At 44.4% G+C, this 22,223-nt stretch overlaps 1 protein-coding gene and 1 pseudogene across 2 annotated transcripts; one reads left to right on the top strand and one right to left on the bottom strand.

Annotated features, from left to right (window-relative positions):
• The first annotated feature begins 3,170 nt into the window (after window positions 1-3,170).
• On the top strand, window positions 3,171-22,057 carry BHMT (betaine--homocysteine S-methyltransferase). 2 transcript variants are annotated; one of them, XM_072793872.1, is made up of 8 exons: window positions 3,171-3,328; window positions 4,854-4,986; window positions 10,755-10,873; window positions 12,179-12,370; window positions 12,947-13,094; window positions 16,544-16,726; window positions 18,551-18,779; window positions 21,386-22,057. In XM_072793872.1, exons 1-8 carry the CDS (start codon window positions 3,296-3,298, stop codon window positions 21,570-21,572), a joined length of 1,224 nt encoding a protein of 407 aa, XP_072649973.1. In that variant the 5' UTR covers window positions 3,171-3,295; the 3' UTR covers window positions 21,573-22,057. The 2 variants fall into 2 exon arrangements, with proteins under 2 accessions (XP_072649973.1, XP_072649979.1); XM_072793878.1 differs by lacking the exon at window positions 3,171-3,328 and adding an exon at window positions 3,810-3,913.
• LOC140614723 (small ribosomal subunit protein eS8 pseudogene) lies at window positions 5,215-7,191 on the bottom strand (annotated as a pseudogene).
• Window positions 22,058-22,223: the final 166 nt, after the last annotated feature.

Genomic DNA, 22,223 nt, shown 5'->3' with positions numbered 1-22,223 from the left:
GAACAGAGTACTCCCCGAAATGATCAAGAGGAAAGGCCGGGCACCCAGGGAAGAAGCTTGCCGAGGCAAAGCCCACCACCGCCATCCCTTTATTTTGATCCTGGGCAGCGGCAACCAAAAATAGCTGGGGTTCCTGGCAACAGAAAAATATAAATGAAAGTAAAATCTTCAATGTGAGGGCGATTTGGGAGAATTCAAACCCAAGAACATCTCATGTGTCTTTAATTATCCCAACTCTAGGGACACCTGGGTGGCTCAGTGGTTGAGCGTCTGCCTTCGGCTCAGGTCATGATCCCGGGGTCCTGGGATCGAGTCCCGCATCGGGCTCCCTGCACGGAGCCTGCTTCTCCCTCTGCCTGTGTCTCAGCCTCTCTCTGTGTGTCTCTCATGAATAAATAAATAAAATCTTAAAAAAATAATAATGATAATCCCAACTCTACCTTCTATTTACAGCAGGAGTTGAAAACTCAAATACCTTCAAGACAAGGGAATTATATGAACCCGAAGAGTGTGGGACAACTGGATGTGGGGCAGACTGGCAAATGGGAAGGCCCCACATAAAGGAATTCGCATTTTCTAAAAACACTGGCCTTGCCAAAGGAAACACAGAGGTTCCCACCAGCTGATAAACACTGCTCCACATGGTGTTAAAACACAAAACATCTTGAAAGGTTCCAAGGCTAAAGGCAACGTTTTCAGTCTAAAAAAATCTGTGAAAAGCCAGTTTCATTTTAGAGATGATCCCAATTGAATGGAATATGAAAAGTCCTGACATTTTCCCATCTACATATTGATACAGGGGACATTTTAACTCTTGCATGAGAGGGTGTCTATCCCCCCTTGTAAAAAAAAAAAAAAAAAAAAAAGAAGGAAATACCTTTACCTCCTACAGCAAGCATGGTGTTTGAAACATTGTATGAATGAAACATTTAAAGGTTTATTTAGGGCAGCAGGGATGGCTCTGCGGTTTAGCACTGCCTTCAGCCCAGGGCATGGAGCCTGCTTCTCCCTCTGTGTCTCTCATGAATAAAGAGACTGTGTCTCTGCCTCTCTTTCTGTGTGTCTCTCATGAATAAATAAAGAAAATCTTAAAAAAATAAATAAAGGTTTGTTGAATGAATAAGTGGAGTTTTAAGAAGAGCAAAGCACCAGCAGAAGACAGAATGACAACCTCCGTTTGAAGGTTATAAAACTGAAGATTCAGGATGGATCTCCAGCTCTAACCCTCCCTCTTCCATTCAGGATTTATTTTTAACCCCAAACAGCTTCATAAGAGGCTAAAGACTTCTGTGTTATGACCCTTGTCATCTCATTGCTCTAGCAGAGAACAGATACATGGGCAGCCTCCCAAACAAGCTATTCCAGAACTCACTCCCCAGGTGGTAGCCAGTGAACTTAGTCCTTTGGGAATGGGGCAAAGGAACCTTAGAAGTCATACTGCTAACTGCTCTAGCTTGCTTTTTTTTTTTTTTTCCAGTATGCGCTAGCTTTCTGACTTCATAGTTCTTTGTACAAAGCGGAGATATCTACCTCACAGGGTTGTGAGGGGTAAATAATACCATGTATGTAAAAGGCCTAATATAGTGCCTGGCATATAGTAAACACTCAATGAAATAGGGTCATTATTATCTATTTTGGAAATACTAGGTGACTGAATTCTTTTGAATGGCCCTAATTGGGATGGGGGTGCGAAGGTAGGATAACAGGGAAGCTGTGGAGAATACAAAAAATATTCCAACAATTGCCCATAAATCATTTTGGAAAAGGCAGAGGTAGACAAGTGTTTAAATAACTAAAATTTCCTACATTTAAATACAAATCCGTATCTATACATGTATACACTTAGATAGGCCTAGATAGGCATACTCTTCCTCTGGAAGAGTAGGGAATAGTGGTTTCCTCCAGGGAGGACTTGATCAGCTGGGGAGAGACTTTTTAAAATTTGACATGTGTTTACATTATCTACTAAAAATTCACAACTCATTTTAAATTAAATGCTAATGGTTTAAAATCGTAAGTTTTGCTAAATTTGGGCCGGTGAATTGAGAATGTCTGCTTTGAGCTTTTACCGTCAGGGCCCTGATTCCGCCCCCTAGCGCCTAGTACTCACCACTACATCTACCCCCTGCAGCCACCGCCGCGCTCGCTCTGCACCTGCTCTTCTCTCCAATACTCTATCATCAGGGTACAGCTGATGCATAAACTATTAGCTCCTCAGACCCTCCGTTGCTTTAATGGTCGAAAAAGCATTGGGGAACATTCCTCATTCTTGCCGGGCAGCCGAAACATTACGTTATTTAAATCACAATATATGCACCTATCATCCTTAGATTTTTTTTTCCCATTTTAAATTTGACAGTTATCACCACAAAAAGGTCTTTTCTACTTTCTCAGTTATATCTCGAATGCCCATCATTTTCAAAAACTAAATTTCTATTAATTCATCATTTGCTACAGTAATTTCCTTCTCTGCCTCTGTTGAAATGGAAGCTATTGTTCCACATCAAAATGTTCTTGCGTGCTCTTCCTTATCTGGGTAACAGGTTCTGAACTCTGCTTCAGGATTTTTAGTTGTTCTCTAGAATATTTACCGCCGGGCTGCGCATGTTTTAAAGCAATGTTTTTATTACTTTAAAATCTATGTGTTCTCATTATAAAGGTATTTTTGGAAAATACAGTAAGGTATAATGAATGAACTATAAGCAAACCCTAATTCCACCGTCCTCAGATAACTAATGTCAACATTTCTATTTCCTTCTAGTTTTTCTGACGCCTAGGGGTTTTTTTTTACACATAATTGTGGAATTGAATTTTGAAGTCTCCGGGGTGCATTTCCACTGTGATACGTAGATGTCAGCGATCAGGCGAGGTTAAACGTTGCAAAGATATTCTTGCTGGAATGTCTTGCATCCTTGCCCCCCCCCAGCCCCCCCACCCCGGGGCCGCCTCGCCTCGCACCTGTGCGGCCGCTCGGGTTCTGCGCAAGCCCCACAGGTCGTTCGCTCCTCACCCTGGAGACTGAAGTCCCTCGGGCATCAGCGCCTCGCTCGATAGTGACCCTGTACCCGGCCTTGGGCAAATATTTGGGACGGGATCCTCGGGGCCCGTCCCCCGCGGACCCGGGGGTACGAGCGCGACCCCGGGCCGCGGAGGGGCGGGAGGGGCCGCCAGCCCGTGTCCCTGCGCGCCCCGCACCAGTCCCGTCCCGCGGTGGCCCCGCCCGAGGGCCCTGGGGCCCAGCCCGCCGCCCTATAAAGGGCCCCGCCGCCGCCGCCGCCGCGCTCCCGGCCCGAGGATGGCGCCCGTGGGCGGCAGGAAGGCCCGGAGGGTGAGTGCGCGCCCCCCCCCCCCCGGCCGTCCCCCCCGGGGCCAGGGAGCGCACGGGGGAGGGGGGCCCCGGCTGCCAGCGCAGGTGCCTGCACTCCCGGGGCAGGCCCCAGCTCCCCAGCCCGCACCCAGAGCGCCCTAGGTCCGGGCGCCCGCAGACCCGGGGACGCCCGGAGCCCCGAGACCCCCGCACCCCGACGTGGGAGCTGCCCAGGAAGCGCGGCCCGAGCCGCAGCGCACGGTCCCCGCCCCCGGGGCCCGCACCCCGGCCCCGCACCCCAGCCCCAGGGAGCGCACGGGGGAGGGGGCCCGGCTGCCAGCGCAGGTGCCCGCACTCCCGGGGCAGGGCCCCAGCTCCCCGGCCTGCACCCAGAGCGCGCCCTAGGTCCGGGCGGCCGCACCCCGACGTCGGAGCTGCCCGGGAAGCGCGGCCCGAGCCGCAGCGCACGGTCCCTCCTCCCCGCCCCCCCCCCCCCCCCGGGGCCCGCAGCGGGGGGCCTGGGCCGCCTTAGGGCGCGCGGCCCCCACCGGCCGTTCCCCCCGCCTCCGGGGCCGCAGCCCCGCCGCTAGCGCTGCCAGGGCCATGGTAAGGGGGGCTGGGGGTGGGCACAGGGGCTGGTGGGTCCAAACACCGAGACCCAGACGCTCCAGCCCCTGGTTAACCCCACAGCAGGATGAGTGTTCCAGCCCAGATGGGCGGCCTTAGTCCAGGGTGGGGGTGTTTGGAGGGACGGATAGATGGAGGGACAGACAGACGGTCGGACTCTGCAGGCCTGTGGTTGGGCCGGTTGGAAAAGAGGCCTGGGGGCAGGGGGGAATATACCTGGCCCCTGGGCGTCGAAGCCCGTGGGGGGGGCTAGGGGCAGGCCAACTGTAAGGACTGTTTACCGATAGAGCTAGAAGTCTAGAGAAAGCTGGAGAAGTCTACAGAAAGCTGGAGAAGACTAGAGAAAGCTGGAGAAGACTAGAGAAAGCTGGAGAAGACTAGAGAAAGCTGGAGAAGTCTAGAGAAAGCTAGAGAAGCTAGCTTCTCCCACCATATTCTTCAAAATTCTTTCATGTGTTCTGCGGTGCCTGGGTGGCTGAGTGGGTTAAACTTCCCACTCTTGACACCTGCTCAGGTCATGAACCCAGGGGAGACATCCATGGCCAAAGGGGCTCTGTGCTCAGTGTGAAGCCTGCTTGGGATGCTTTCTTTCCTTCTTCCTCTGCTCCTCCCTGCTCAGGCTCTCTCTAAATAGATAGATAAAATCTTTTTTAAAAATTAAAATTAAAAAAATTAAAAAAAATTAAAAATCCCTTCGTGCGTTCTGGAAGACCCTCACTCCCAGCACATGTATACACACATTTTCATTATGTATGCATTCTGGTTATTTGCCTTATATTCATGAATTTATAAACATGTACTTCCTGAGAATTCTAAAGAATCGTACTTCCCAAGGATATGATAGCAAAAGTACTAAAAATAGAAAACCATCTTAAAGAGTCAAGTAACTCCTCTCCTTCCCCCTCATCTATAATTTTAGGGCATCCTAGAACGTTTAAACTCTGGAGAAGTTGTGATTGGAGATGGAGGGTTTGTCTTTGCACTGGAGAAGAGGGGCTATGTGAAGGCGGGCCCTTGGACCCCGGAAGCTGCTGTGGAACATCCAGAAGCAGGTTGGTGCATAGCTCTATTTAAATTCTCATAAGAGAGCCCTGCAATGACCAGTCGAGGGGCATACCATCAAATAGATACGTTTATGGCACATTTCCCAGCACGTACAGACTCACACTGGATGAGCACGATCCCTGTTGCTGTCACCTACATTTACCTCTTGGTTCCTGCCCTTTATTCTAGATGAGTCTAAAACCGGGCTCACTCCCTTCCCTCCCTCACCTCTCTAGGTGACTTCAGTGTCCATGCAAATGATCTATCCAGGGTTCTTCCTGTCAGTGCCTTGATCTCCTCCTCCTCTCCAACTGAACTAGTCCTCCAATCTCCACCTCAGCAACCTGCTCCTAGACCTTGCCATCACCACTGTCTACTTCTGAAATCTCCATTACAAGGACCCCCCTTTCTGACCACCACCTCCTATCTTTTCTGCTCACTCTAATTCTCCCACTCGTCAACTTCATCAAGATTTTCAGTCCTTCATCCCTTCCATGTTAGCATTTATTATCCATTCTCTCCCCACATAGTCATCGTCCGTCCTCACCTACAGTATCAATCACTGTCTTGTAGATGAGCCCTCCTCCACTGTATGTTTACCAACTAGTTAAACCCATTATACTAGTCCCATCCTATTTAAATTTAATTATCTGCCTATCCTGCACCTGTACCCACATACCTTATTCTCACTTTACTTTTTGGACCACAAATCTTTCATGGTGAAGTGCCAAAAGGGGTGTTGGGATGGCACACAAGGGAGATAATGCTGTCTTACAGGGCTTCTGTATCAGCCTAAAGCAAGTAGGAAGCATTAATCTTTAAAAGGGAGAAATTGAAAAAATTAAAATTAAAAAAAAAATAAAAGGGAGAAATGGGCCACTTCTGCAGGCCCAGAGAGTTCAAGGGGGAATCTAGATTTTTGAGGTTCGTGAGTGACTCCACCCATCTATCTTCATCCCAGTCACAGGGTCCCATTGCTTCTTAATCAGGCCCTGGCTTTGGCAATAGAAGGCTTGCCTGGTTGAGAATTCAACCTCTCTGACTCTCTGCTCCCTGTGTAAATTAGTCCTGGGCCAGGACTCAGCTTTTCCTGCTCTCTAGCTAGAAGAGACGAGTTTCTTTCCATGCCACCCAGGAGACCATCAGACTTTCATACTTTGCCTTAAATTGGTGATGAATCCCCCTTACCTTTCACTGTCTTTCTCCAATACATTGGTGGTACCCAACAATAGCCATCTGATTCTAAAGTCCTTATAATTACTACTTCCTCTAAACCTCTCAAACATCTGAGATATTGCACCTGCTAATACATTTCCTTGTAAGGACATCTCATTCCAGTTCACCACAGATGAAAATTTTCAAACAATCTACCCCTAGAGAATGCCGGGAGCTCTGTCACCCATCATGAGCTTAATTGCTCATTACCAGCTGGCCAGAAGTGGAGATTTGTGCTCAGGAGATTTTGGGGAGGTTTTTTGTCTTTTTTTCTTTTTTTTTTTTACATGACCCAAGACAGAAGATTTATTTGCCTTTCCAGGCTTTGATTTTCCTCAGATAGAACTCCAGCTCCTTGCCTTCTAGCACATAGCCACCTGCCCGGCCACACTGGCCTGGTCTCGAAGCGGTGCATGCAAGAAGCTTGCCCTGTTGGAACTGCTCCTCCAGAAGACTACTGATTTTGGCATTCTTTTTCCTTTCATCATACTTCTTCTGAATTTTCTTTGATCGTTTTTTTATTTAAAATCTCTTCCTCCCCAGGCGTCAGCTTGGCCTCCTTCTGCGTCCCAGGGGCAGTGCATAGTGGGACTCGTACCACTGTCGGTTCGGTGTGCTGCCAGTGAGCACGATACAGTTCTTCATCAGGGTCTTGGTGCAGACCAGTTCATTGTTGGATGCACTATAGACATCCATAATCCTGGTTTTGTGCGTACAACACTCCGAGCCCCAGGAGAAGTTCCCCATGTCTAGCCTCAAGGCTCAGTACCTCTTATTGCCTCTCCGGACTCGTACTGTGTGTATGCGGCGGGGGCCAACCTCAGTGTTGGCCACAGGGCGTCCCTCAGTGTTGGCCACAGGGCGTCCCAGCTCATACTTCTGCTTCTTGTGGTAGGGCTTCCTCTTGCCCCCGGTCTTGCAGCGCTTATGCCAGTTGTCCCGAGAGATGCTCATCGCTCTCCTGTGCTCAGGAGTTTTAATGGGGAGTGCATTTATGAGATAACGCCTCTGAAGCAGTCAGAGAAGCAAGATTGGGCAGGGGAGGAATTGCACTGTGGTGCAGTTGTTATAGAAGCCTTGGCCAGTCCCTCAGGAAGCTCTGGAGTTGGACAGGCCTTTCACAGTGGTCCCAAATTGAAGCAAGTGAGACCAAGTATTGCAAACTATCAACTCTCCCTCTCTCAACAGAGAGCTTACCCCTGGGCAAGGAAGCTCCCTCTGCTCTAGAGCACTTCTTAGATAAGGTCTTAGCGGAGAGCCATCAGTAGCCAACACTGAAAGAAGCTGATTCTTTCAGAGGAAATTGAAGGAAGTTCTTGTGAATATTATACAAGTTGAACAGTTGTCTTTAATGATTATTAAAGAGCACATTTCAGTGAACTCAGTGATAAGGGATAGAAACTAACCAAGCACATAAATTGACAGGACAGCTTTAAGATTAAGCATACAGGTTCTGGATCCAGACTAATTGAATTCAATCCTGACAGCCACCAGGCTGTGTGGCCCTGGGGAAATTACTTACCTTCTCTGGGACTCAGTTTCCTCTTGTATAAAACTGAAATAATATTAACATCTACCTCACAAGATTGTTAGGAGAATTAAATAAGTTATATGTAAAGTCATTAAAATAGCCTGATGCATGTTAAACACTAGTAACTATTATTAAATTTATTGTTTTTTTCTCTTCTTAGTATCTTGGTTGTATTCATCTATTTCTGCTAGAGAAGTATAGAAATTTTCTGTTCAAATCGAACTATCCCTAAATAATATTCAAAGTACGGATGCCTGGGTGGCTCAATGGCTGAGCAACTGTCTTTGGCTCAGGTTGTGATCCCAGGGTCCTAGAATCAAGTCCCACATCGGGCTCCCTGTGGGGAGTCTGCTTCTCTCTCTGCCTGTGTCTCTGCCTCTTTCTCTGTGTCTCTCATGAATAAATGGATAAAATCTTAAAAAAAAAAAAAAAAAGTAAAAGACTATAGTCATGAAGCCTGGCAAATATACACAACTTTTATATTTCCAAATAAAAGTAGAAATAATACTGTGTTCTACCTTAAAAGTAGAAATGGAAAGAGGGAGGGAGGAAAGGAGGGAGGGAAGGAAGGAAGAAAGGAAAGAAGGAAGGAAGGAAGGAAAAAGGGAATTCACTAGTCTTAGGAAGCTAAAATAGCAGTAGTCCTAAAATTTTCATTGCACCAGCAGTTTATTAAAAATTATAGATTCTCAGGCTCCACTTAGAGATTTGGATTCATTAGGTCTGTGAGTGAGCCCAGGACCCTACATATCTATAACTATTCCCAGGTGATAGCAAGGTGAACTGTGCTTTGAGAAGCATTGCATTAAAGGGCTTTAAGGAACACAATAGAATACTTGAGACCCAAAAATGAGAATTTAAAATATACCTATGGTTTGTTTCTTAAGTTCTGCTTGTTGGGTTAAACTCAATGAAATATTTCTTGGGTCAAACTGGTATTAACAACAAGCTAGCTTGGTGGACACTCCACCATGTAAATAAAAGAAGACTGTTATTTAAACACAAGCTTCAACTTTACCAGTCACATTTTTTTTTAAAGTTATGCATTAGAGGAGGTCAAGAGAAACTGCTCTGATATTGATTTTTATTTTATTAATGCAGAAACAGCACATTTATCTCTTGGCTGATCTGTTTCTTGAGTATTTTTGGCTTAAGTGGACTAATTCTCCTATTAAGTCTGTCAAAAGTTATGGTTCTTGCACCCAGTGGAATCAGCACAGAATTCAGCAAAGAATTAGGTTTGCTGGATCCGGAGGGGCTTGGGGAATCTGAATTCATATTAATTGCCCCCAGGTGAGTGGAAGTTAGGTTACACTTTGCGAAGCACTGCAGCTTTAAGAGGCATGGTAGCCGGGCACCTGGGTGGCCCAGCAGTGGAGCGCCTGCATGATCCTGGAGACCAGGGATCGAGTCCTGCCTGGGGCTCCCTGCGTGGAGCCTGCTTCTCCTCTGCCTGCGTCTCTGCCTCTCTCTCTCTATGTGTCTCTCATGAATAAATAAATAAAATCTTTTTTAAAAATGTACATATGCACAACTTGCACATCATTCCAGCGTTTTTTAACAGAGTCCTGGAAACCCACCCAAGGAACACCTGGGTGGACTTCCTGTTTAGTAGCTATTTCACCCTAGTGTACAGGGACCTCATCCATAGGTCCTTCACCCCTGCTCCAACCACAGCAGTTCTGTGTTTGATCAGTGAACAGAGACTCTGTATAAAGTGTTAATTGGTTCTCTTGCCAATTAAAATAAGTTTAAAGCTTCCTCATTTAGGCATGCTTTTAAGTTCCTACCCAGAACTAGGGTTTTCATGCTTAGAAACCCATTTTCTGAAATTCAAAAGCTTTTTGGCCTCACGGATTTGTTCCTTTAAAAACTGAGCTCCCTATGTTCTCTACACTCTACTGGGCCCCCCCACCCCGGGATACAAAGGTACCAGACTAAAGGGCTAGGAACTCCAGTGTCCTAATAATTTGCTAACTTCTAATGTTGTCACTCCCAGATCTTAGGCTTTGAAAGGTCACTGAAATTTCAAAATAGAATTCAGGGGCTGATACAGGATTGCTGATTTCTTACTTGGTGCAGTTATTTCTCCGACAAAAATGAACACCTGCTAAGTCTCACTGGCATTTTATAAAGAGAGCGTTTTCCCAAGTCCTTCAGAATAGTGGTTCTCAACAAAATGGAAGATAAAAATCAGTTGGAGAAACTTAAAAAAATCTATGCCCTCCGCCAAACCAATTAAATCTGAGTACCTGTGGATTTGACCCCAGTATCCATTATTTTTAAAAAGGTCACAGAGTATCTAACGGGCAAAGAGAATTTAGGACCACTAGTTTAGAACAAAAAAAATAATTCCTTAAATTAAATATAATTGGTTATATGGGGGGAAGCCCCGTCATATTTTCTTTAGCCTGTGAAAGCTTTGCCACTTGGCATTCATCCATGGACCTATGCTAAGGAACCTCCTTCCAATTCTTATTCCACTTTACTACCAGAATTATCTTTCAAATACACTGAGCTAATCCCATGATTCAATTGTTTACAGACTGCTGGTGTTTCCCCATAGCTGTGACCTGAAGCCTAGACTCCTTGGGATGATGTGCTAGGCCATCTGTACTCTGCTGGCCACTCCACCTCTCCAACGGCACCTCCTACTATTCCTCTGATATATTCTCAACTCCAGCTGCTTAGACTTCCTGTGCACCCCAGATGCCAAGCCTATTCCTGCCTCCTTCATTTGGTTCAGGCCCTTCCCTCTGTAGGGAATGTCTTTCCCCACCTTCTCTACCCAGCAAAAACGTTAAATGATTCCTTCCCTCTTCCCTTTACCCCCCTCGTCCATGGTAGAAATAATCTCTTCTTCATAGCCAAGAGATCCCAGATCTGCCTACCTCTCATTAGGTCTCAAGATGCCTGAATGCTGAGCAAGGAACATAAGCAGATATTTTCATATCTGTTTATCTGGTAGCCTTTTGAAAACATCATGGGTTCTATATGGATCGTAGTTAATACTTTTCCTCAATCTCCCAGTTCGCCAGCTTCATCGGGAGTTCCTCAGAGCTGGATCCAATGTCATGCAGACCTTCACCTTTTATGCAAGTGAAGACAAGCTGGAGAACAGAGGAAACTATGTTGCAGAGAAAATATCTGTGAGTAAAACCATACCGGGCATTCTTAGGAGGGCATAGTAGACACACATGCCATCACCGAAGTTTTCAGAGAGAAAAATGTTGAGCCTCTTCAAGGTTTTTAGATAATACAGAAATGAGATATGTGTGAATAACTCTTTTGTTTTAGCTGGAGTCCCCAAAGTTGACGTTTAAGGAAGCACATCAAAGAAAATGCAGCTAATGAGTTCCTAAGTTGCTGAGTTGGAACTCTTACAAATCCTCACATCATTACAGTTTTTTACTGTGGGACAGTGTAGGGGAAATGTCAAAGGCACGAGGAAGGGGCCAGTGACCCTGGAATCCTCCTGGCTCAGCTATGATCAACTGTCATGATGGGCAAACCATTTACCTACACCATCAAGGTGACAATTTCTTGATCCCTAAAATGAAAAAGAAGTTGTTGTTGTTGTTTTTTAATTAGTCTCCACACTTAGCGTGGAGCCCAGTGTGGGGCTTGAACTCATGACATGAGATCAAGACCTGAACTGAGATCAAGAGTCAGATGCTTAGCCAACTGAACCATCCAGGTGCCCCAAAAGAAGTAGTTCTAAAATTCCACGAGTCTCTGTGAGCTACAGCACTGGGGTTTATTGAAGACAAGTTTCGATTTTTAATGTCTAAGTAATTAGAAAATACCTTGTGATACAGTTATCTATTAAGAAAATACACGACAGGGATCCCTGGGTGGCGCAGCGGTTTGGCGCCTGCCTTTGGCCCGGGGCGCGATCCTGGAGACCCGGGATCGAATCCCACGTCGGGCTCCCGGTGCATGGAGCCTGCTTCTCCCTCTGCCTGTGTCTCTGCCTCTCTCTCTCTCTCTGTGACTATCATGAATAAATAAATAAAATCTTAAAAAAAAAAAAAAAAAAAAAAAAAAAAAAAAAAAAAAAAAAAAAAATACACGACAAAACGTCATGAATTCTGTAGTCATCTTAATTACATTTTATTCTTGTTGATCTGAAAAGCAAATCATTGTCATCGTCATCTCTATTTGCTAGGTATTCGAAGTGCAGCTTAGGTGCTAGAAGATACCACATCCTTTTATGTAAAGATTTTTAATCTTTCGCAGAGCTTTGGTATGTAATATCCTCGATACCATCATTAGGTTTATTGTTTTCATTACTATTATTGGTGGTATTGTTACTGCAAATTGTTCAGCTTGGTAAATTGAACTATTCTATCACTGTCATTTTCTAAAATAAACTCTATTGTAACATACAACTGAGATGTGGCCATTTCAATTCTGCATGCAAATGTAGATATATTGTATTTCACTCATCTTAGGGGCAGAAAGTCAATGAAGCTGCTTGTGACATTGCCCGGCAAGTGGCTGACGAGGGAGATGCTTTGGTGGCAGGAGGCGTGAGTCAGACACCCTCGTACCTTAGTTGCAAGAGTGAAACTGAAGTTAAAAAAGTATTTCAGCAACAGTTGGAGGTCTTTGTGAAGAAGAACGTGGATTTCTTGATTGCCGAGGTAAACAAAGTTATGAGCAAAGACGGAGACACGTGAACTTCATACATTTTCTCTATCTGTGTGTTCATGAGGAGCATGTGAGATTAGGTGCCAGTCATGGATAGGAATATTTAATTTTAAAACCTTTTTCCGGGGATCCCTGGGTGGCTCAGCGGTTTAGCGCCAGCCTTTGGCCCAGGGCGCGATCCTGGAGACCTGGGATTGAGTCCCGCATCGGGCTCCTGGCATGGAGCCTGCTTCTCCCTCTGCCTGTGTCTCTGTCTCTCTCTCTCTCTCTCTCTATCATGAATAAATAAATAAATCTTTAAAAAAAATAAAAAATAAAACCTTTTTCCAGTTGAGGGCTTCTACTGATTAATTTGATTCAGTTAATCTAATGAAGTATGGTTCAGACCTTCTGACTGCCATTCATAGTAATCACCCTTTCATTCCATTTTTTAAAATATGCCAGTGGGTCACAACTCAAAGCTTGAAGACGACTCAATCTAGTGATAATCATTAAGCCAGTACAATAAGTTTTCTGATGATTTGGGGAGAAATGAGATTTAAAAGTACCTTCCCCTGATCTTATTTCAGTATTTTGAGCACGTTGAAGAAGCTGTGTGGGCAGTTGAAGCCTTGAAAGCGTCTGGGAAGCCTGTAGCAGCAACCATGTGCATTGGCCCAGAGGGAGACTTGCACGGCGTGAGCCCCGGCGAGTGTGCAGTGCGCCTGGTTAAAGCAGGTGATGATGGATTTTGACCAGTTTGCAATTAGTGAGTTTTTTTTTTTAAGATTTTATTAATTTATTTGAGAGAGAGAGAGAGAGACAAGGAAAGCACTGAGGGAGAGGGTGAGGGAGAAGCAGACTCCCTGCTGAGAGAGCAGGACGCGGGACTCAATCCCAGGACCCTGAGATCATGACCTGAGCTGAAGGCAGACACTTAACCAACCAACTGAGCCACCCAGGTGCCCTTTTAGTGAGTCTTTTAAAGCCACTTACAAATGTAGGCCCACTTTATACTATTTTTGTTAAAAGGAAAAACATTCATTTGTTTTACTAGGAGTGTTGAGAATATCATTATTGACTCCTAAAGGGAAAAAAGTAAAGAAAGAAATTACACACACACTAGCCTTTTGAAAGGGGCAACTAGATCTATTCTGAAGGTGTAACACCTAGAAAGAAGCATTTCAATGAATCAAAAGGAGCACTAGGAAAGAGCGTGTCTTATTTTAAACCTAAGTAGAGGTCTTTAGACAATAACTTTTAAGTCAGTTGCCTTCGTTGCCAAAGTGTTTCCCCTTTTCATAAATTCCCAATAAGCTTTGCTTTTTGTAATTGGTATAATAATTTTTTTTTAAATTTTGGTATGGAATAGGGACCATGTAATTTATCTTTTTAAATAATTTCCATCCCTAACATTGGGTTTCATTTCAATTAGGGAAAACTCATAGATTGTTTTCAGAGCTGCCTCGTTTAAAATGCAAAGAGTAGCTCAGTGTCAGGGAAGAGTCCAACTCATTCCGTGGAACAGGGAGATTTTCATTGGCTATGTTGTTTTAATTCCTGATTTTTATCCAATTCCTGATATTTCATGAAAGTCACTTCATACTTGTCATTAGCAATAAGAATTAGATTTAGGAATGAAACTATATAATCCTACCTTTTTACTGGAAATATAAAAATGGGAAGAAGGGAAGAAGCAAGTTAATTTGCTTCACAAAGATCAGAGGAGGCTTTCATCACCCCACTGTTAATTGGCAGAGATTCTTGGCCTGCATCTAATTCTCCCCTCGCCATTCCATTCAAGGTAGGTGGTCACAGCGTTTGACAGCACTGTACCCTATTTATATCCTTTGTGGCACTTGCTACTTATCTCATTTGTTTCTCTCTCTAATGTTTGACTCCCTAGACTGTAAGATCAAAGAGGGCAGAGACTATGTGTTTGGCTCAGCATGGTTCTCCCTGTTCCTAGCACAGCACTTGTCACAAAATACGTCCTCAGTAAATATCCAGCTAATAAGTCCAGTCCATCTTCCAAAATTGGCTCAAATTCTAGCACCACATCCCTTACATAATCATCCCTACCCCAGATGAACATTCCCTCTTCTCAGCCAGCATAACACCAACTACTTATGCCACTCTTGGAATATCCTCAGTCAACTTTTTCTGATCTGTGAGAACATTAGTAGGGTTCTGTAGTGAAATACATTTAGAAAATGCCATGTTAGGGGCACCTGGGTGCCACCTGGGTGGCACAGTCCCTTAAGCAACTGACTGTTGGTTTCAGCTCAGGTCATGATCTCAGAATCATGAGATGGAGCCCCACATCAGGCTGAGATTCTTTCTCCCTCTGCCTCTGCTCTTCCTGCTCATGCACCCTTTCTCTCTCTCTAAAATAAATAAATAAATCTTTTTAAAAGTGGAGGGGCACCTGGGTGGCTCAGTGGTTGGTCTGCATTTGGCTCAGGCCATGATCCCAGGGTCCTGGGATTGAGTTCCACACCAGGTTCCCCAGGGAGCCTGCTTCTCCCTCTGCTTGTGTCTCTGCCTCTCTGTGTCTCTCATGAATAAATAAATAAAATCTTTATTTAAAAAATGCTTCATTAAGCCAAGTTAAGCAGGTCTCTTTACTCCAGAATTTCTCAGAGCCTTTGATATGTTGTGTTTAGTGGCAGTCTCCAAGAAAGGGACAAAGTAAATAGCTACTTCCTAACCTAATTGATCATATAGCCTTATTTTTATGGAGCAAACTTTGGGATCCTTGTGCTAAATTATGAAATCCTTGGTGTCAAGGAGTATGTTCTATATTTTTATTTCTCTGTAGCCCCTTAGAAGGACCCTTTTGCCTAATAGACATCTGGTAAATAGCCAACCTATGATTAATTCATTAGTGTAAGGAAGTCAAGCAAGGAAAGAAAAACTCTGGCAGCACAACATCCAAAAAATTAAAAGACTTATAAAAACAAAAAAGAAGAAGAAAGAAAGAAAAAGGGAGTCAAGATCCAAGCGAAGATATTAAGTAAGCTGTTGAATAGACAAGTCTCTCTCTAACCCAAGGGAAAGGTCCAGGTTAGAGAGAGAAATTTGGAGAGTTCTGGATATCGTTCATACTGAAAGCCCAGGGACTGGAAAGGAAGAGAAGATGACTCATGGGGATCCTGGACACTGCAGGATTGAAAGGTTCAGCTGTGAGTGCGGACTCAGCACCTAACACCCAAAGAAAGCAGCCAAGAAGGTGGGAGCAATACTCAGTGTGAAAAGCCAAGAGAAGGGGAGTGTTAATGAAGAAGGGGGTGGTCCAGTAGATTAAATGCTGCCCAGACATCGAGTAAGATGAGAACAGAGAAGCAACTACTGGCTTTGGCAAGCTTGAGGTCACTGGTGCTCTTGACAAAACAAAACAAAAACACCTGATGCAGAGGACTAACAGGAGGCAGGATTTGGGGATGCCTGGGTGGCTCAGCATTTGAGCGTCTGCCTTCTATTCAGGGCATGATCCTGGGGTTCTGGAACCGAGTCCTGCATAGGGCTCCCTGCATGGAGCCTGCTTCTCCCTCTGCCTGTGTCTCTGCCTCTCTCTGTGTCTCTCATGAATAAATAAATAAAATCTTAAAAAAAAAAAAGAAAAAGAAAAGGAGGCAGGATTAGAACATGAATGAAAGAGCAAATTGTACACTCAACCCAGTGAGGACAGCTGAGATGCTTACCACTGAACACCGGATGTCATGACTTGTGGCATCAGCTCAGCCGCTCCTGGAATCTGGACTAGTGATATTATTAAATTGGCCTGATGAAAGGAAAGATTGCTCCTCAAATGAGTGGTATGATACCCACAGGTGCAATCAAGCAGCTGGGAGTGTTGAAAAATTATTATTCAGTATCATAGCCTGAAAAATTGACTTCTAAAATATGGAGTTAAAATAAAGTCTAATAATGGGTTTCTGGAAAAAATATGGACAGCCACGTATGCATAAATGACACTTGAATTGTAACAGACACAACAGAAAGCCCTTGCTGCCTGTTAGCAATCATTCCCACCCTGAAGGTAAGAGGTTTGCAAGGAAGCAAGAACCAAAGGCTGTATTTGTAATTCACTCTTCCAAATAAAAGCTCCCTGATTAAGGGAGGAGGATTGAGCCTACCAGTCATCTGGTGAATCCCGAAAGCTAAACTGTTCTTCCCACTTGCAGGAGCTTCCATCGTTGGCGTGAACTGCCATTTCGACCCCACGATTAGCTTGCAGACAGTGAAGCTCATGAAAGAAGGCTTGGATGCTGCCCGACTGAAAGCCCACCTGATGAGTCAGCCGTTGGCCTACCACACTCCTGACTGCAACAAACAGGGGTTTATCGATCTACCAGAATTCCCCTTCGGTAAGAGATTTTATGAATCATCTCAATGTCCTGATGTTTGACGAATTTCCCAAACTATAGCCATAGAGCTTGCTTGTAGTAGGGAAATGCCTGCATGTCTCATGTCTTGCTTGCCCCCAGCTTCCTTCCCTGCAGCCAAAAACCCCTTGATTTTGGACCACGGTAGAAATAAAAGATGGAACCAGTAAGCAAAAAAGACCTCTGAACCTTTTACCTGTAGGCTGATGAAAAGGATGCCCTTTTGGGTGGGATCTACAAAGATACCGGCTCTTGTTCCAGTTCTGTTGCCGAATTATAGAACCTTAGCAAAACCCCTTAGTTCTTCTAGATCTTAATTTTCTCATCACAAAAATTAAAAGGATAGGAGCCACCTGGGTGGATCAGTCAGTTAAGCGTCTGCCTTTGGCTAAGCTCATGATCTCAGGGTCCTGGGATCAAGCCCTGCATTGGCTCCCTGCTCAGTAGGGAGTCTGCTTCTCCCTCTTCCTCTGCTCTTTCCCCCAATTGTGTTCTCTCTTTCTTTCTCTGCTTCTCTCTCAAATAAATAAAATGTATTTTAAAAAATTTTTTAAAGAAAAATTAAAAGGATAGACCAATTTATGTCCAAGACACTTATCTCCTATTCTGAAATGTCGCTGAGCTACTGCAGAGTTTGGGGGAAGGGGAGGATGCCATCACTGGGTTACTGTATAACAAATCTGATCGAAGAAACTAAGTGGATGAAGTGAGGGTGTACTTGCAGTCTGGGAAAAGGGAGAAAGCATGTTTGGGAAGCAGGGGTGAGTCTACCTGAAAATCAAGTCAGAGAGATCAGCAGCGCCAGAGCCTGACCAGCCTCCTATTCCATTCTAGGATCCTTAAAACCTGTACTATATTTTATAAGGACCCCCAGAGAAGGAAGATCTCATAAAATAATTCATCTAGAAAAACTGTGGAGGAATGGCAAGGCATCTGTGTTTTAGCCGTAGAACAAATTATTACAAAATTTAGTGCTTTTAAACAACAGTTATTCTATCTCAGAGTTGCTATGGGACATGAACTTGGGAGGAGCCCAGCTGGAGAGTTTTTGCTTAGGGTCCCTTATGAAATTGCAGTTCAGACACTGGTCAGGTCTGTAGTCGTCTGAAGGCCTGATGGGAGTTAGGGATCCACTCCCAAGCTCCCTTAGTTGACTGTTGAAATAGATGTTTGTTTCTCACTGTCTTTTGACTGGAGGCCTCAGTCCCTTAGTTTATGGGCCTTTCCACTGGGACGCTTGAGTCTCACAACATGGCAGCTGTTCTAAGAGAATAAGAGAGATGGAGGCAGAAGCCATAATACTTGCATAACCCGGCCTCAGAAGTCACTGACCATCCCTTCTGACATACTCTATTGGTCTCTCCGACCAATGTGGTATGAGAGGGAACTCCACAGCGTGAAAACAGCAGAGGGCAGGGATCACTGGGAACCATTTTGAAGGTTACCTACCACAGCATTTAAAACTGGGTATATAAATACAAGTTACCTACAAGTTACGAATCAGAGGCTGACAATTTGTTTAATTCAGTTATTGAAAATTACATACTTATGTTGGCCATTTTGTCTTGAATATTTAAGAAAAAAAGAATTCAGGGACGCCTGGGTGGCTCAGCGGTTGAATGTCTGCCTTCGGCTTAGGTCGTGATCCTGGGGTCCCTAGGATCCCCCACAAGGAGCCTGCTTCTCCCTCTACCCATGTCTCTGCCTCTGTCTGTGTCTCTCATGAATAAATAAATAAATAAATCTTTAAATAAATACATAACAATAAATAAAAAATTAAAAAATAATTCACTCCATTTATTATAGGACTGGAACCCCGAGTTGCAACCAGATGGGATATTCAAAAATACGCTAGAGAAGCCTACAACCTGGGGGTCAGGTACATTGGCGGGTGCTGTGGATTTGAGCCCTATCACATCAGGGCTATTGCTGAGGAGCTGGCCCCAGAAAGGGGGTTTTTGCCTCCAGCTTCAGAAAAACACGGCAGCTGGGGAAGTGGTTTGGACATGCACACCAAACCCTGGATTAGAGCCAGGTAAGAACCTTTATATTTGCCAAACCAACTCTTTTAAATTATGAATATGTCCAAGTGAGGCCATAATGGAGAATATAGCTAATTTGCTGTGTGATAATAATCAGTTATCCCCCTTAACTTCTTTCACAGAGCTGTTTATAGAATAACCTTATGTACTGATTTCTGGAGAAGGCTTTAAGATTTGGCATATAAATAATACAAGTTGCAATCAAATGTGATTTTATGCTCTGGGATAGTACCATGGGGTGGACACTGAGTAACATTAAACTAATTGGTCTTTAATATTTAAGTACAAGTTGGGGAACCTGGGTGACTCAGTAGCTGAGTGTCTGCCTTCAGCTCAGGTCATGATCCCGAGGTCCTGGGATTGAGTGCCACATCAGGCTCCCCTCAAGAAACCTGCTTCTCCCTCTGTCTACGTCCCTGCCTCTCTCTGTGTGTCTCTCATGAATAAATAAAATCTAAAAAAAAGAAAAGAAAAAAGATTTAAGTATAAGTTAAATACAACAAATATCAATTAAGTGCCTATTCTGTGCCAAGCACAATTCTTGGAGCTGGGAAGACAGTGGCGAGTAAGATAGGTCTTTGCCGTCAGAGCTTACACTCCAGTAGGGAAGATGAACAAGAAACAAATAGGCTTTACATCAGGCAATGTGCAGAGCACTGGGAAAATAAATGAAAAGCTGTCTAGAGAATCTCATAGTCTACTGGGGGAAATGGATAAGAAAGTCAATATATTATACTATGGTAACTGCTTTGGTAGAGGAATAGATTCAAAAAGTAACAAGAAAAGAGAATGACTATCTCTGCGTAATAGACTATCTCTGCGTAATCCCTTTAGAAGAAGGGATATGGGGGGTATATTTCCAAGGGCTAACCAGCCACGAGATAAGGAAGGGGGTGAAAGATGAGTACCCAAGCAGACGGAGCAGTCTCACTCTGTGCATCTGACATTGATGGTGTACAACTCTATCAGACATGTTGTGGATGCTAAGGTAGCAAGAACAAGGCATAGCCCTGTCCCCAAGGACTTAACAGTCTAGTAGGCAGAGAGATAAACAGGTAAGTTCAAATTGGTACAGTAAGTTCAACTATGAAGATACGCACAGGTGCTGAGGGGTCGAGCTAATGGCTGTGGGGGCAAAAGGCAGAGGAGGATTAGTGATGAATTTCTAATAGAGCTGATTCCTGAGCTGACTTGGGAAGGATGAGTTACACTGTCAGACAAGGGAAGAGCCTACTTGGAAGCACTGACAGGTGGAAAGAGAATGGTGTCCTGAGAAACCGGAAGTGTGGTGATATCAGAGACAGAAATTAAGAGAGGACACACCTGAGAACTAGGAGACAGACTGTCATTCATTCTCATGAGCTATGTATGACCTTATCCCATTGGAGCATCTCAGGTGGTCCAAGGTTAGGTTTGCGAGTTTTAATAGCCTTGAGACAGGGAAACCTGCGAGGAAGCCTTTGCTAGACTGCATGGGATGTGATGAGGCCTGAAATAGTAGACAATTAAATAGAAAGGAGGAGGAGGCTGGATCTGCAGAGTGAGATGTGCAGATAGTGGGTTTAAGAAGAGCAGCAGCTGGGAGCTCAGCTGGTTCATGAGGTAGAGTGCCAGAAAGTTAGGATGAGGAGGTAGCAAAAGGCAACAGAAAATGTCCCTATCCGAAATTCTTAGCTTTTGATCCCTATGCATATATTTTTTTAAAGATTTTATTTACTTATTTGAGTAAACAAGGGGAACAGCAGGCAGAGGGAGAAGGAGAATCAGGACCCCGGGATCATGACCTGAGCTAAAGACAGATGCTTGGGGGATGCCTGGGTGGCTCAGCGGTTTAGCGCCTGCCTTCAGCCTGGGGTGTGATCCTGGAGACCCGGGATCGAGTCCCACATAGGGCACCCTGCATGGAGCCTGCTTCTCCCACTGCCTGTGTCTCTGCCTCTCTCTCTGTGTGTGTCTCTCATGAATAAATAAAACCTTTAAAAAAAATAAAAATAAAGACAGATGCTTAACCCAGCTCCCCTCTATGCATATATCTTAAAAAATAATTTCAAGGGTGCCTGAGTGGCATACTCAGTTGAACATCCAACTCTTGGTTTCAGTTTAGGTCATGATCTCGAGCTCATAAGATCGAGGCCCGCATCAGCCTCTGTGCTCAGCATGGAATCTGCCTGAGATTCTCTCTCCTTCTCCCTCTCATGCTCTCTCTCTCAAATAAATACATAAATCTTTAAAAAATAAAAATAAGGGCAGCCCGGGTGGCTCAGCAGTTTGGTGCCACCTTCAGTCCAGGGCATGATCCTGGAGGCCCACATCAGGCTCCCTGCGTGGAGCCTGCTTCTCCCTCTGCCTGTGTCTCTGCCTCTCTCTCTCATGAATAAATAAATAAAATCTTTTAAAAAAATAAAAATGAAATCATTTCAAAGTTATTTTAGTCCTATAGATTCTGAAGAAAAAAAAAGTTTTAGTCTAGTGTAATAAATGTGTTTTAACAGACATACTCTCAAGAGTCCGAAGACGACTCTGTGGAGGTCTTCTAGCTCAGTGACATAGACAGTGATACTCAGGAAGGAGTGTAATGTTGTGTGTTTTGTTCACCCAGGGCCAGGAAGGAATACTGGGAAAATCTTCGGATAGCCTCTGGCAGGCCATACAACCCTTCAATGTCAAAGCCTGACGCTTGGGGAGTGACCAAAGGAACAACTGAGCTGATGCAGCAGAAGGAAGCCACAACTGAGCAGCAGCTGAAAGAGCTCTTTGAAAAACAGAGATTTAAATCTGCACAGTAGCCTCAGTGGAACCCATTTTTAGTAACTTCTATGTTTGGGCCACAGTTCCCCAAAATAAGGAAAAGATGGTTTCAAAGTGATGCTTATCTTCATGCCAGGCTTCACATAAAATAGGTAGTAGCTGAACAAAATGGAACTACAAATAGCACTTGAGAATTTTAAAAATATATTTTAGAAATTTACTTAGAGTAAGTATAAATAAGTAAGAAGTAAATCTTAAGCAGGGCCCCTCTACTGCGTAATGTATTAGGGAAATCACTGTGGCCAGGGAAAAGTAATTCAGATATTCATCCCCACTGCCAAAAGTTTGCAGGCTAGTAAGGAGGATGAGATGTGCGCTGATGAGACAACGACAGACAGTGCTCTAGGGAAGTGACTTCCAAGTTCTTTTGAACTTGACCCTTAGTAAGAAACAAAAGTTAGGTGATAACCCAGTAAAGCAAATATCATATACCCACTGAAATAAAATTTGTGATCCATTTTGATATTTTCTCTTCCATTCTTTTCCATCCTATGTCACTGATAAAACATGCTGGTTGAGACCCTTCAAACAGATTCTATGACCCAACAGTTTGAAAACCACTGTTACAGAACACTTCAGATATGAGGATCTTGCTAATCCTTTAAGTTTGTTCTTAGAAAATCAGTCAT

Source organism: Canis lupus, chromosome 2 (genome assembly GCF_048164855.1).
Source record: "Canis lupus baileyi chromosome 2, mCanLup2.hap1, whole genome shotgun sequence".
Classification (NCBI taxonomy): domain Eukaryota; kingdom Metazoa; phylum Chordata; class Mammalia; order Carnivora; family Canidae; genus Canis; species Canis lupus.
The sequence above is the reverse complement of the archived record's forward strand: the minus strand, read 5'-3'. Positions and strand labels throughout refer to the sequence as shown.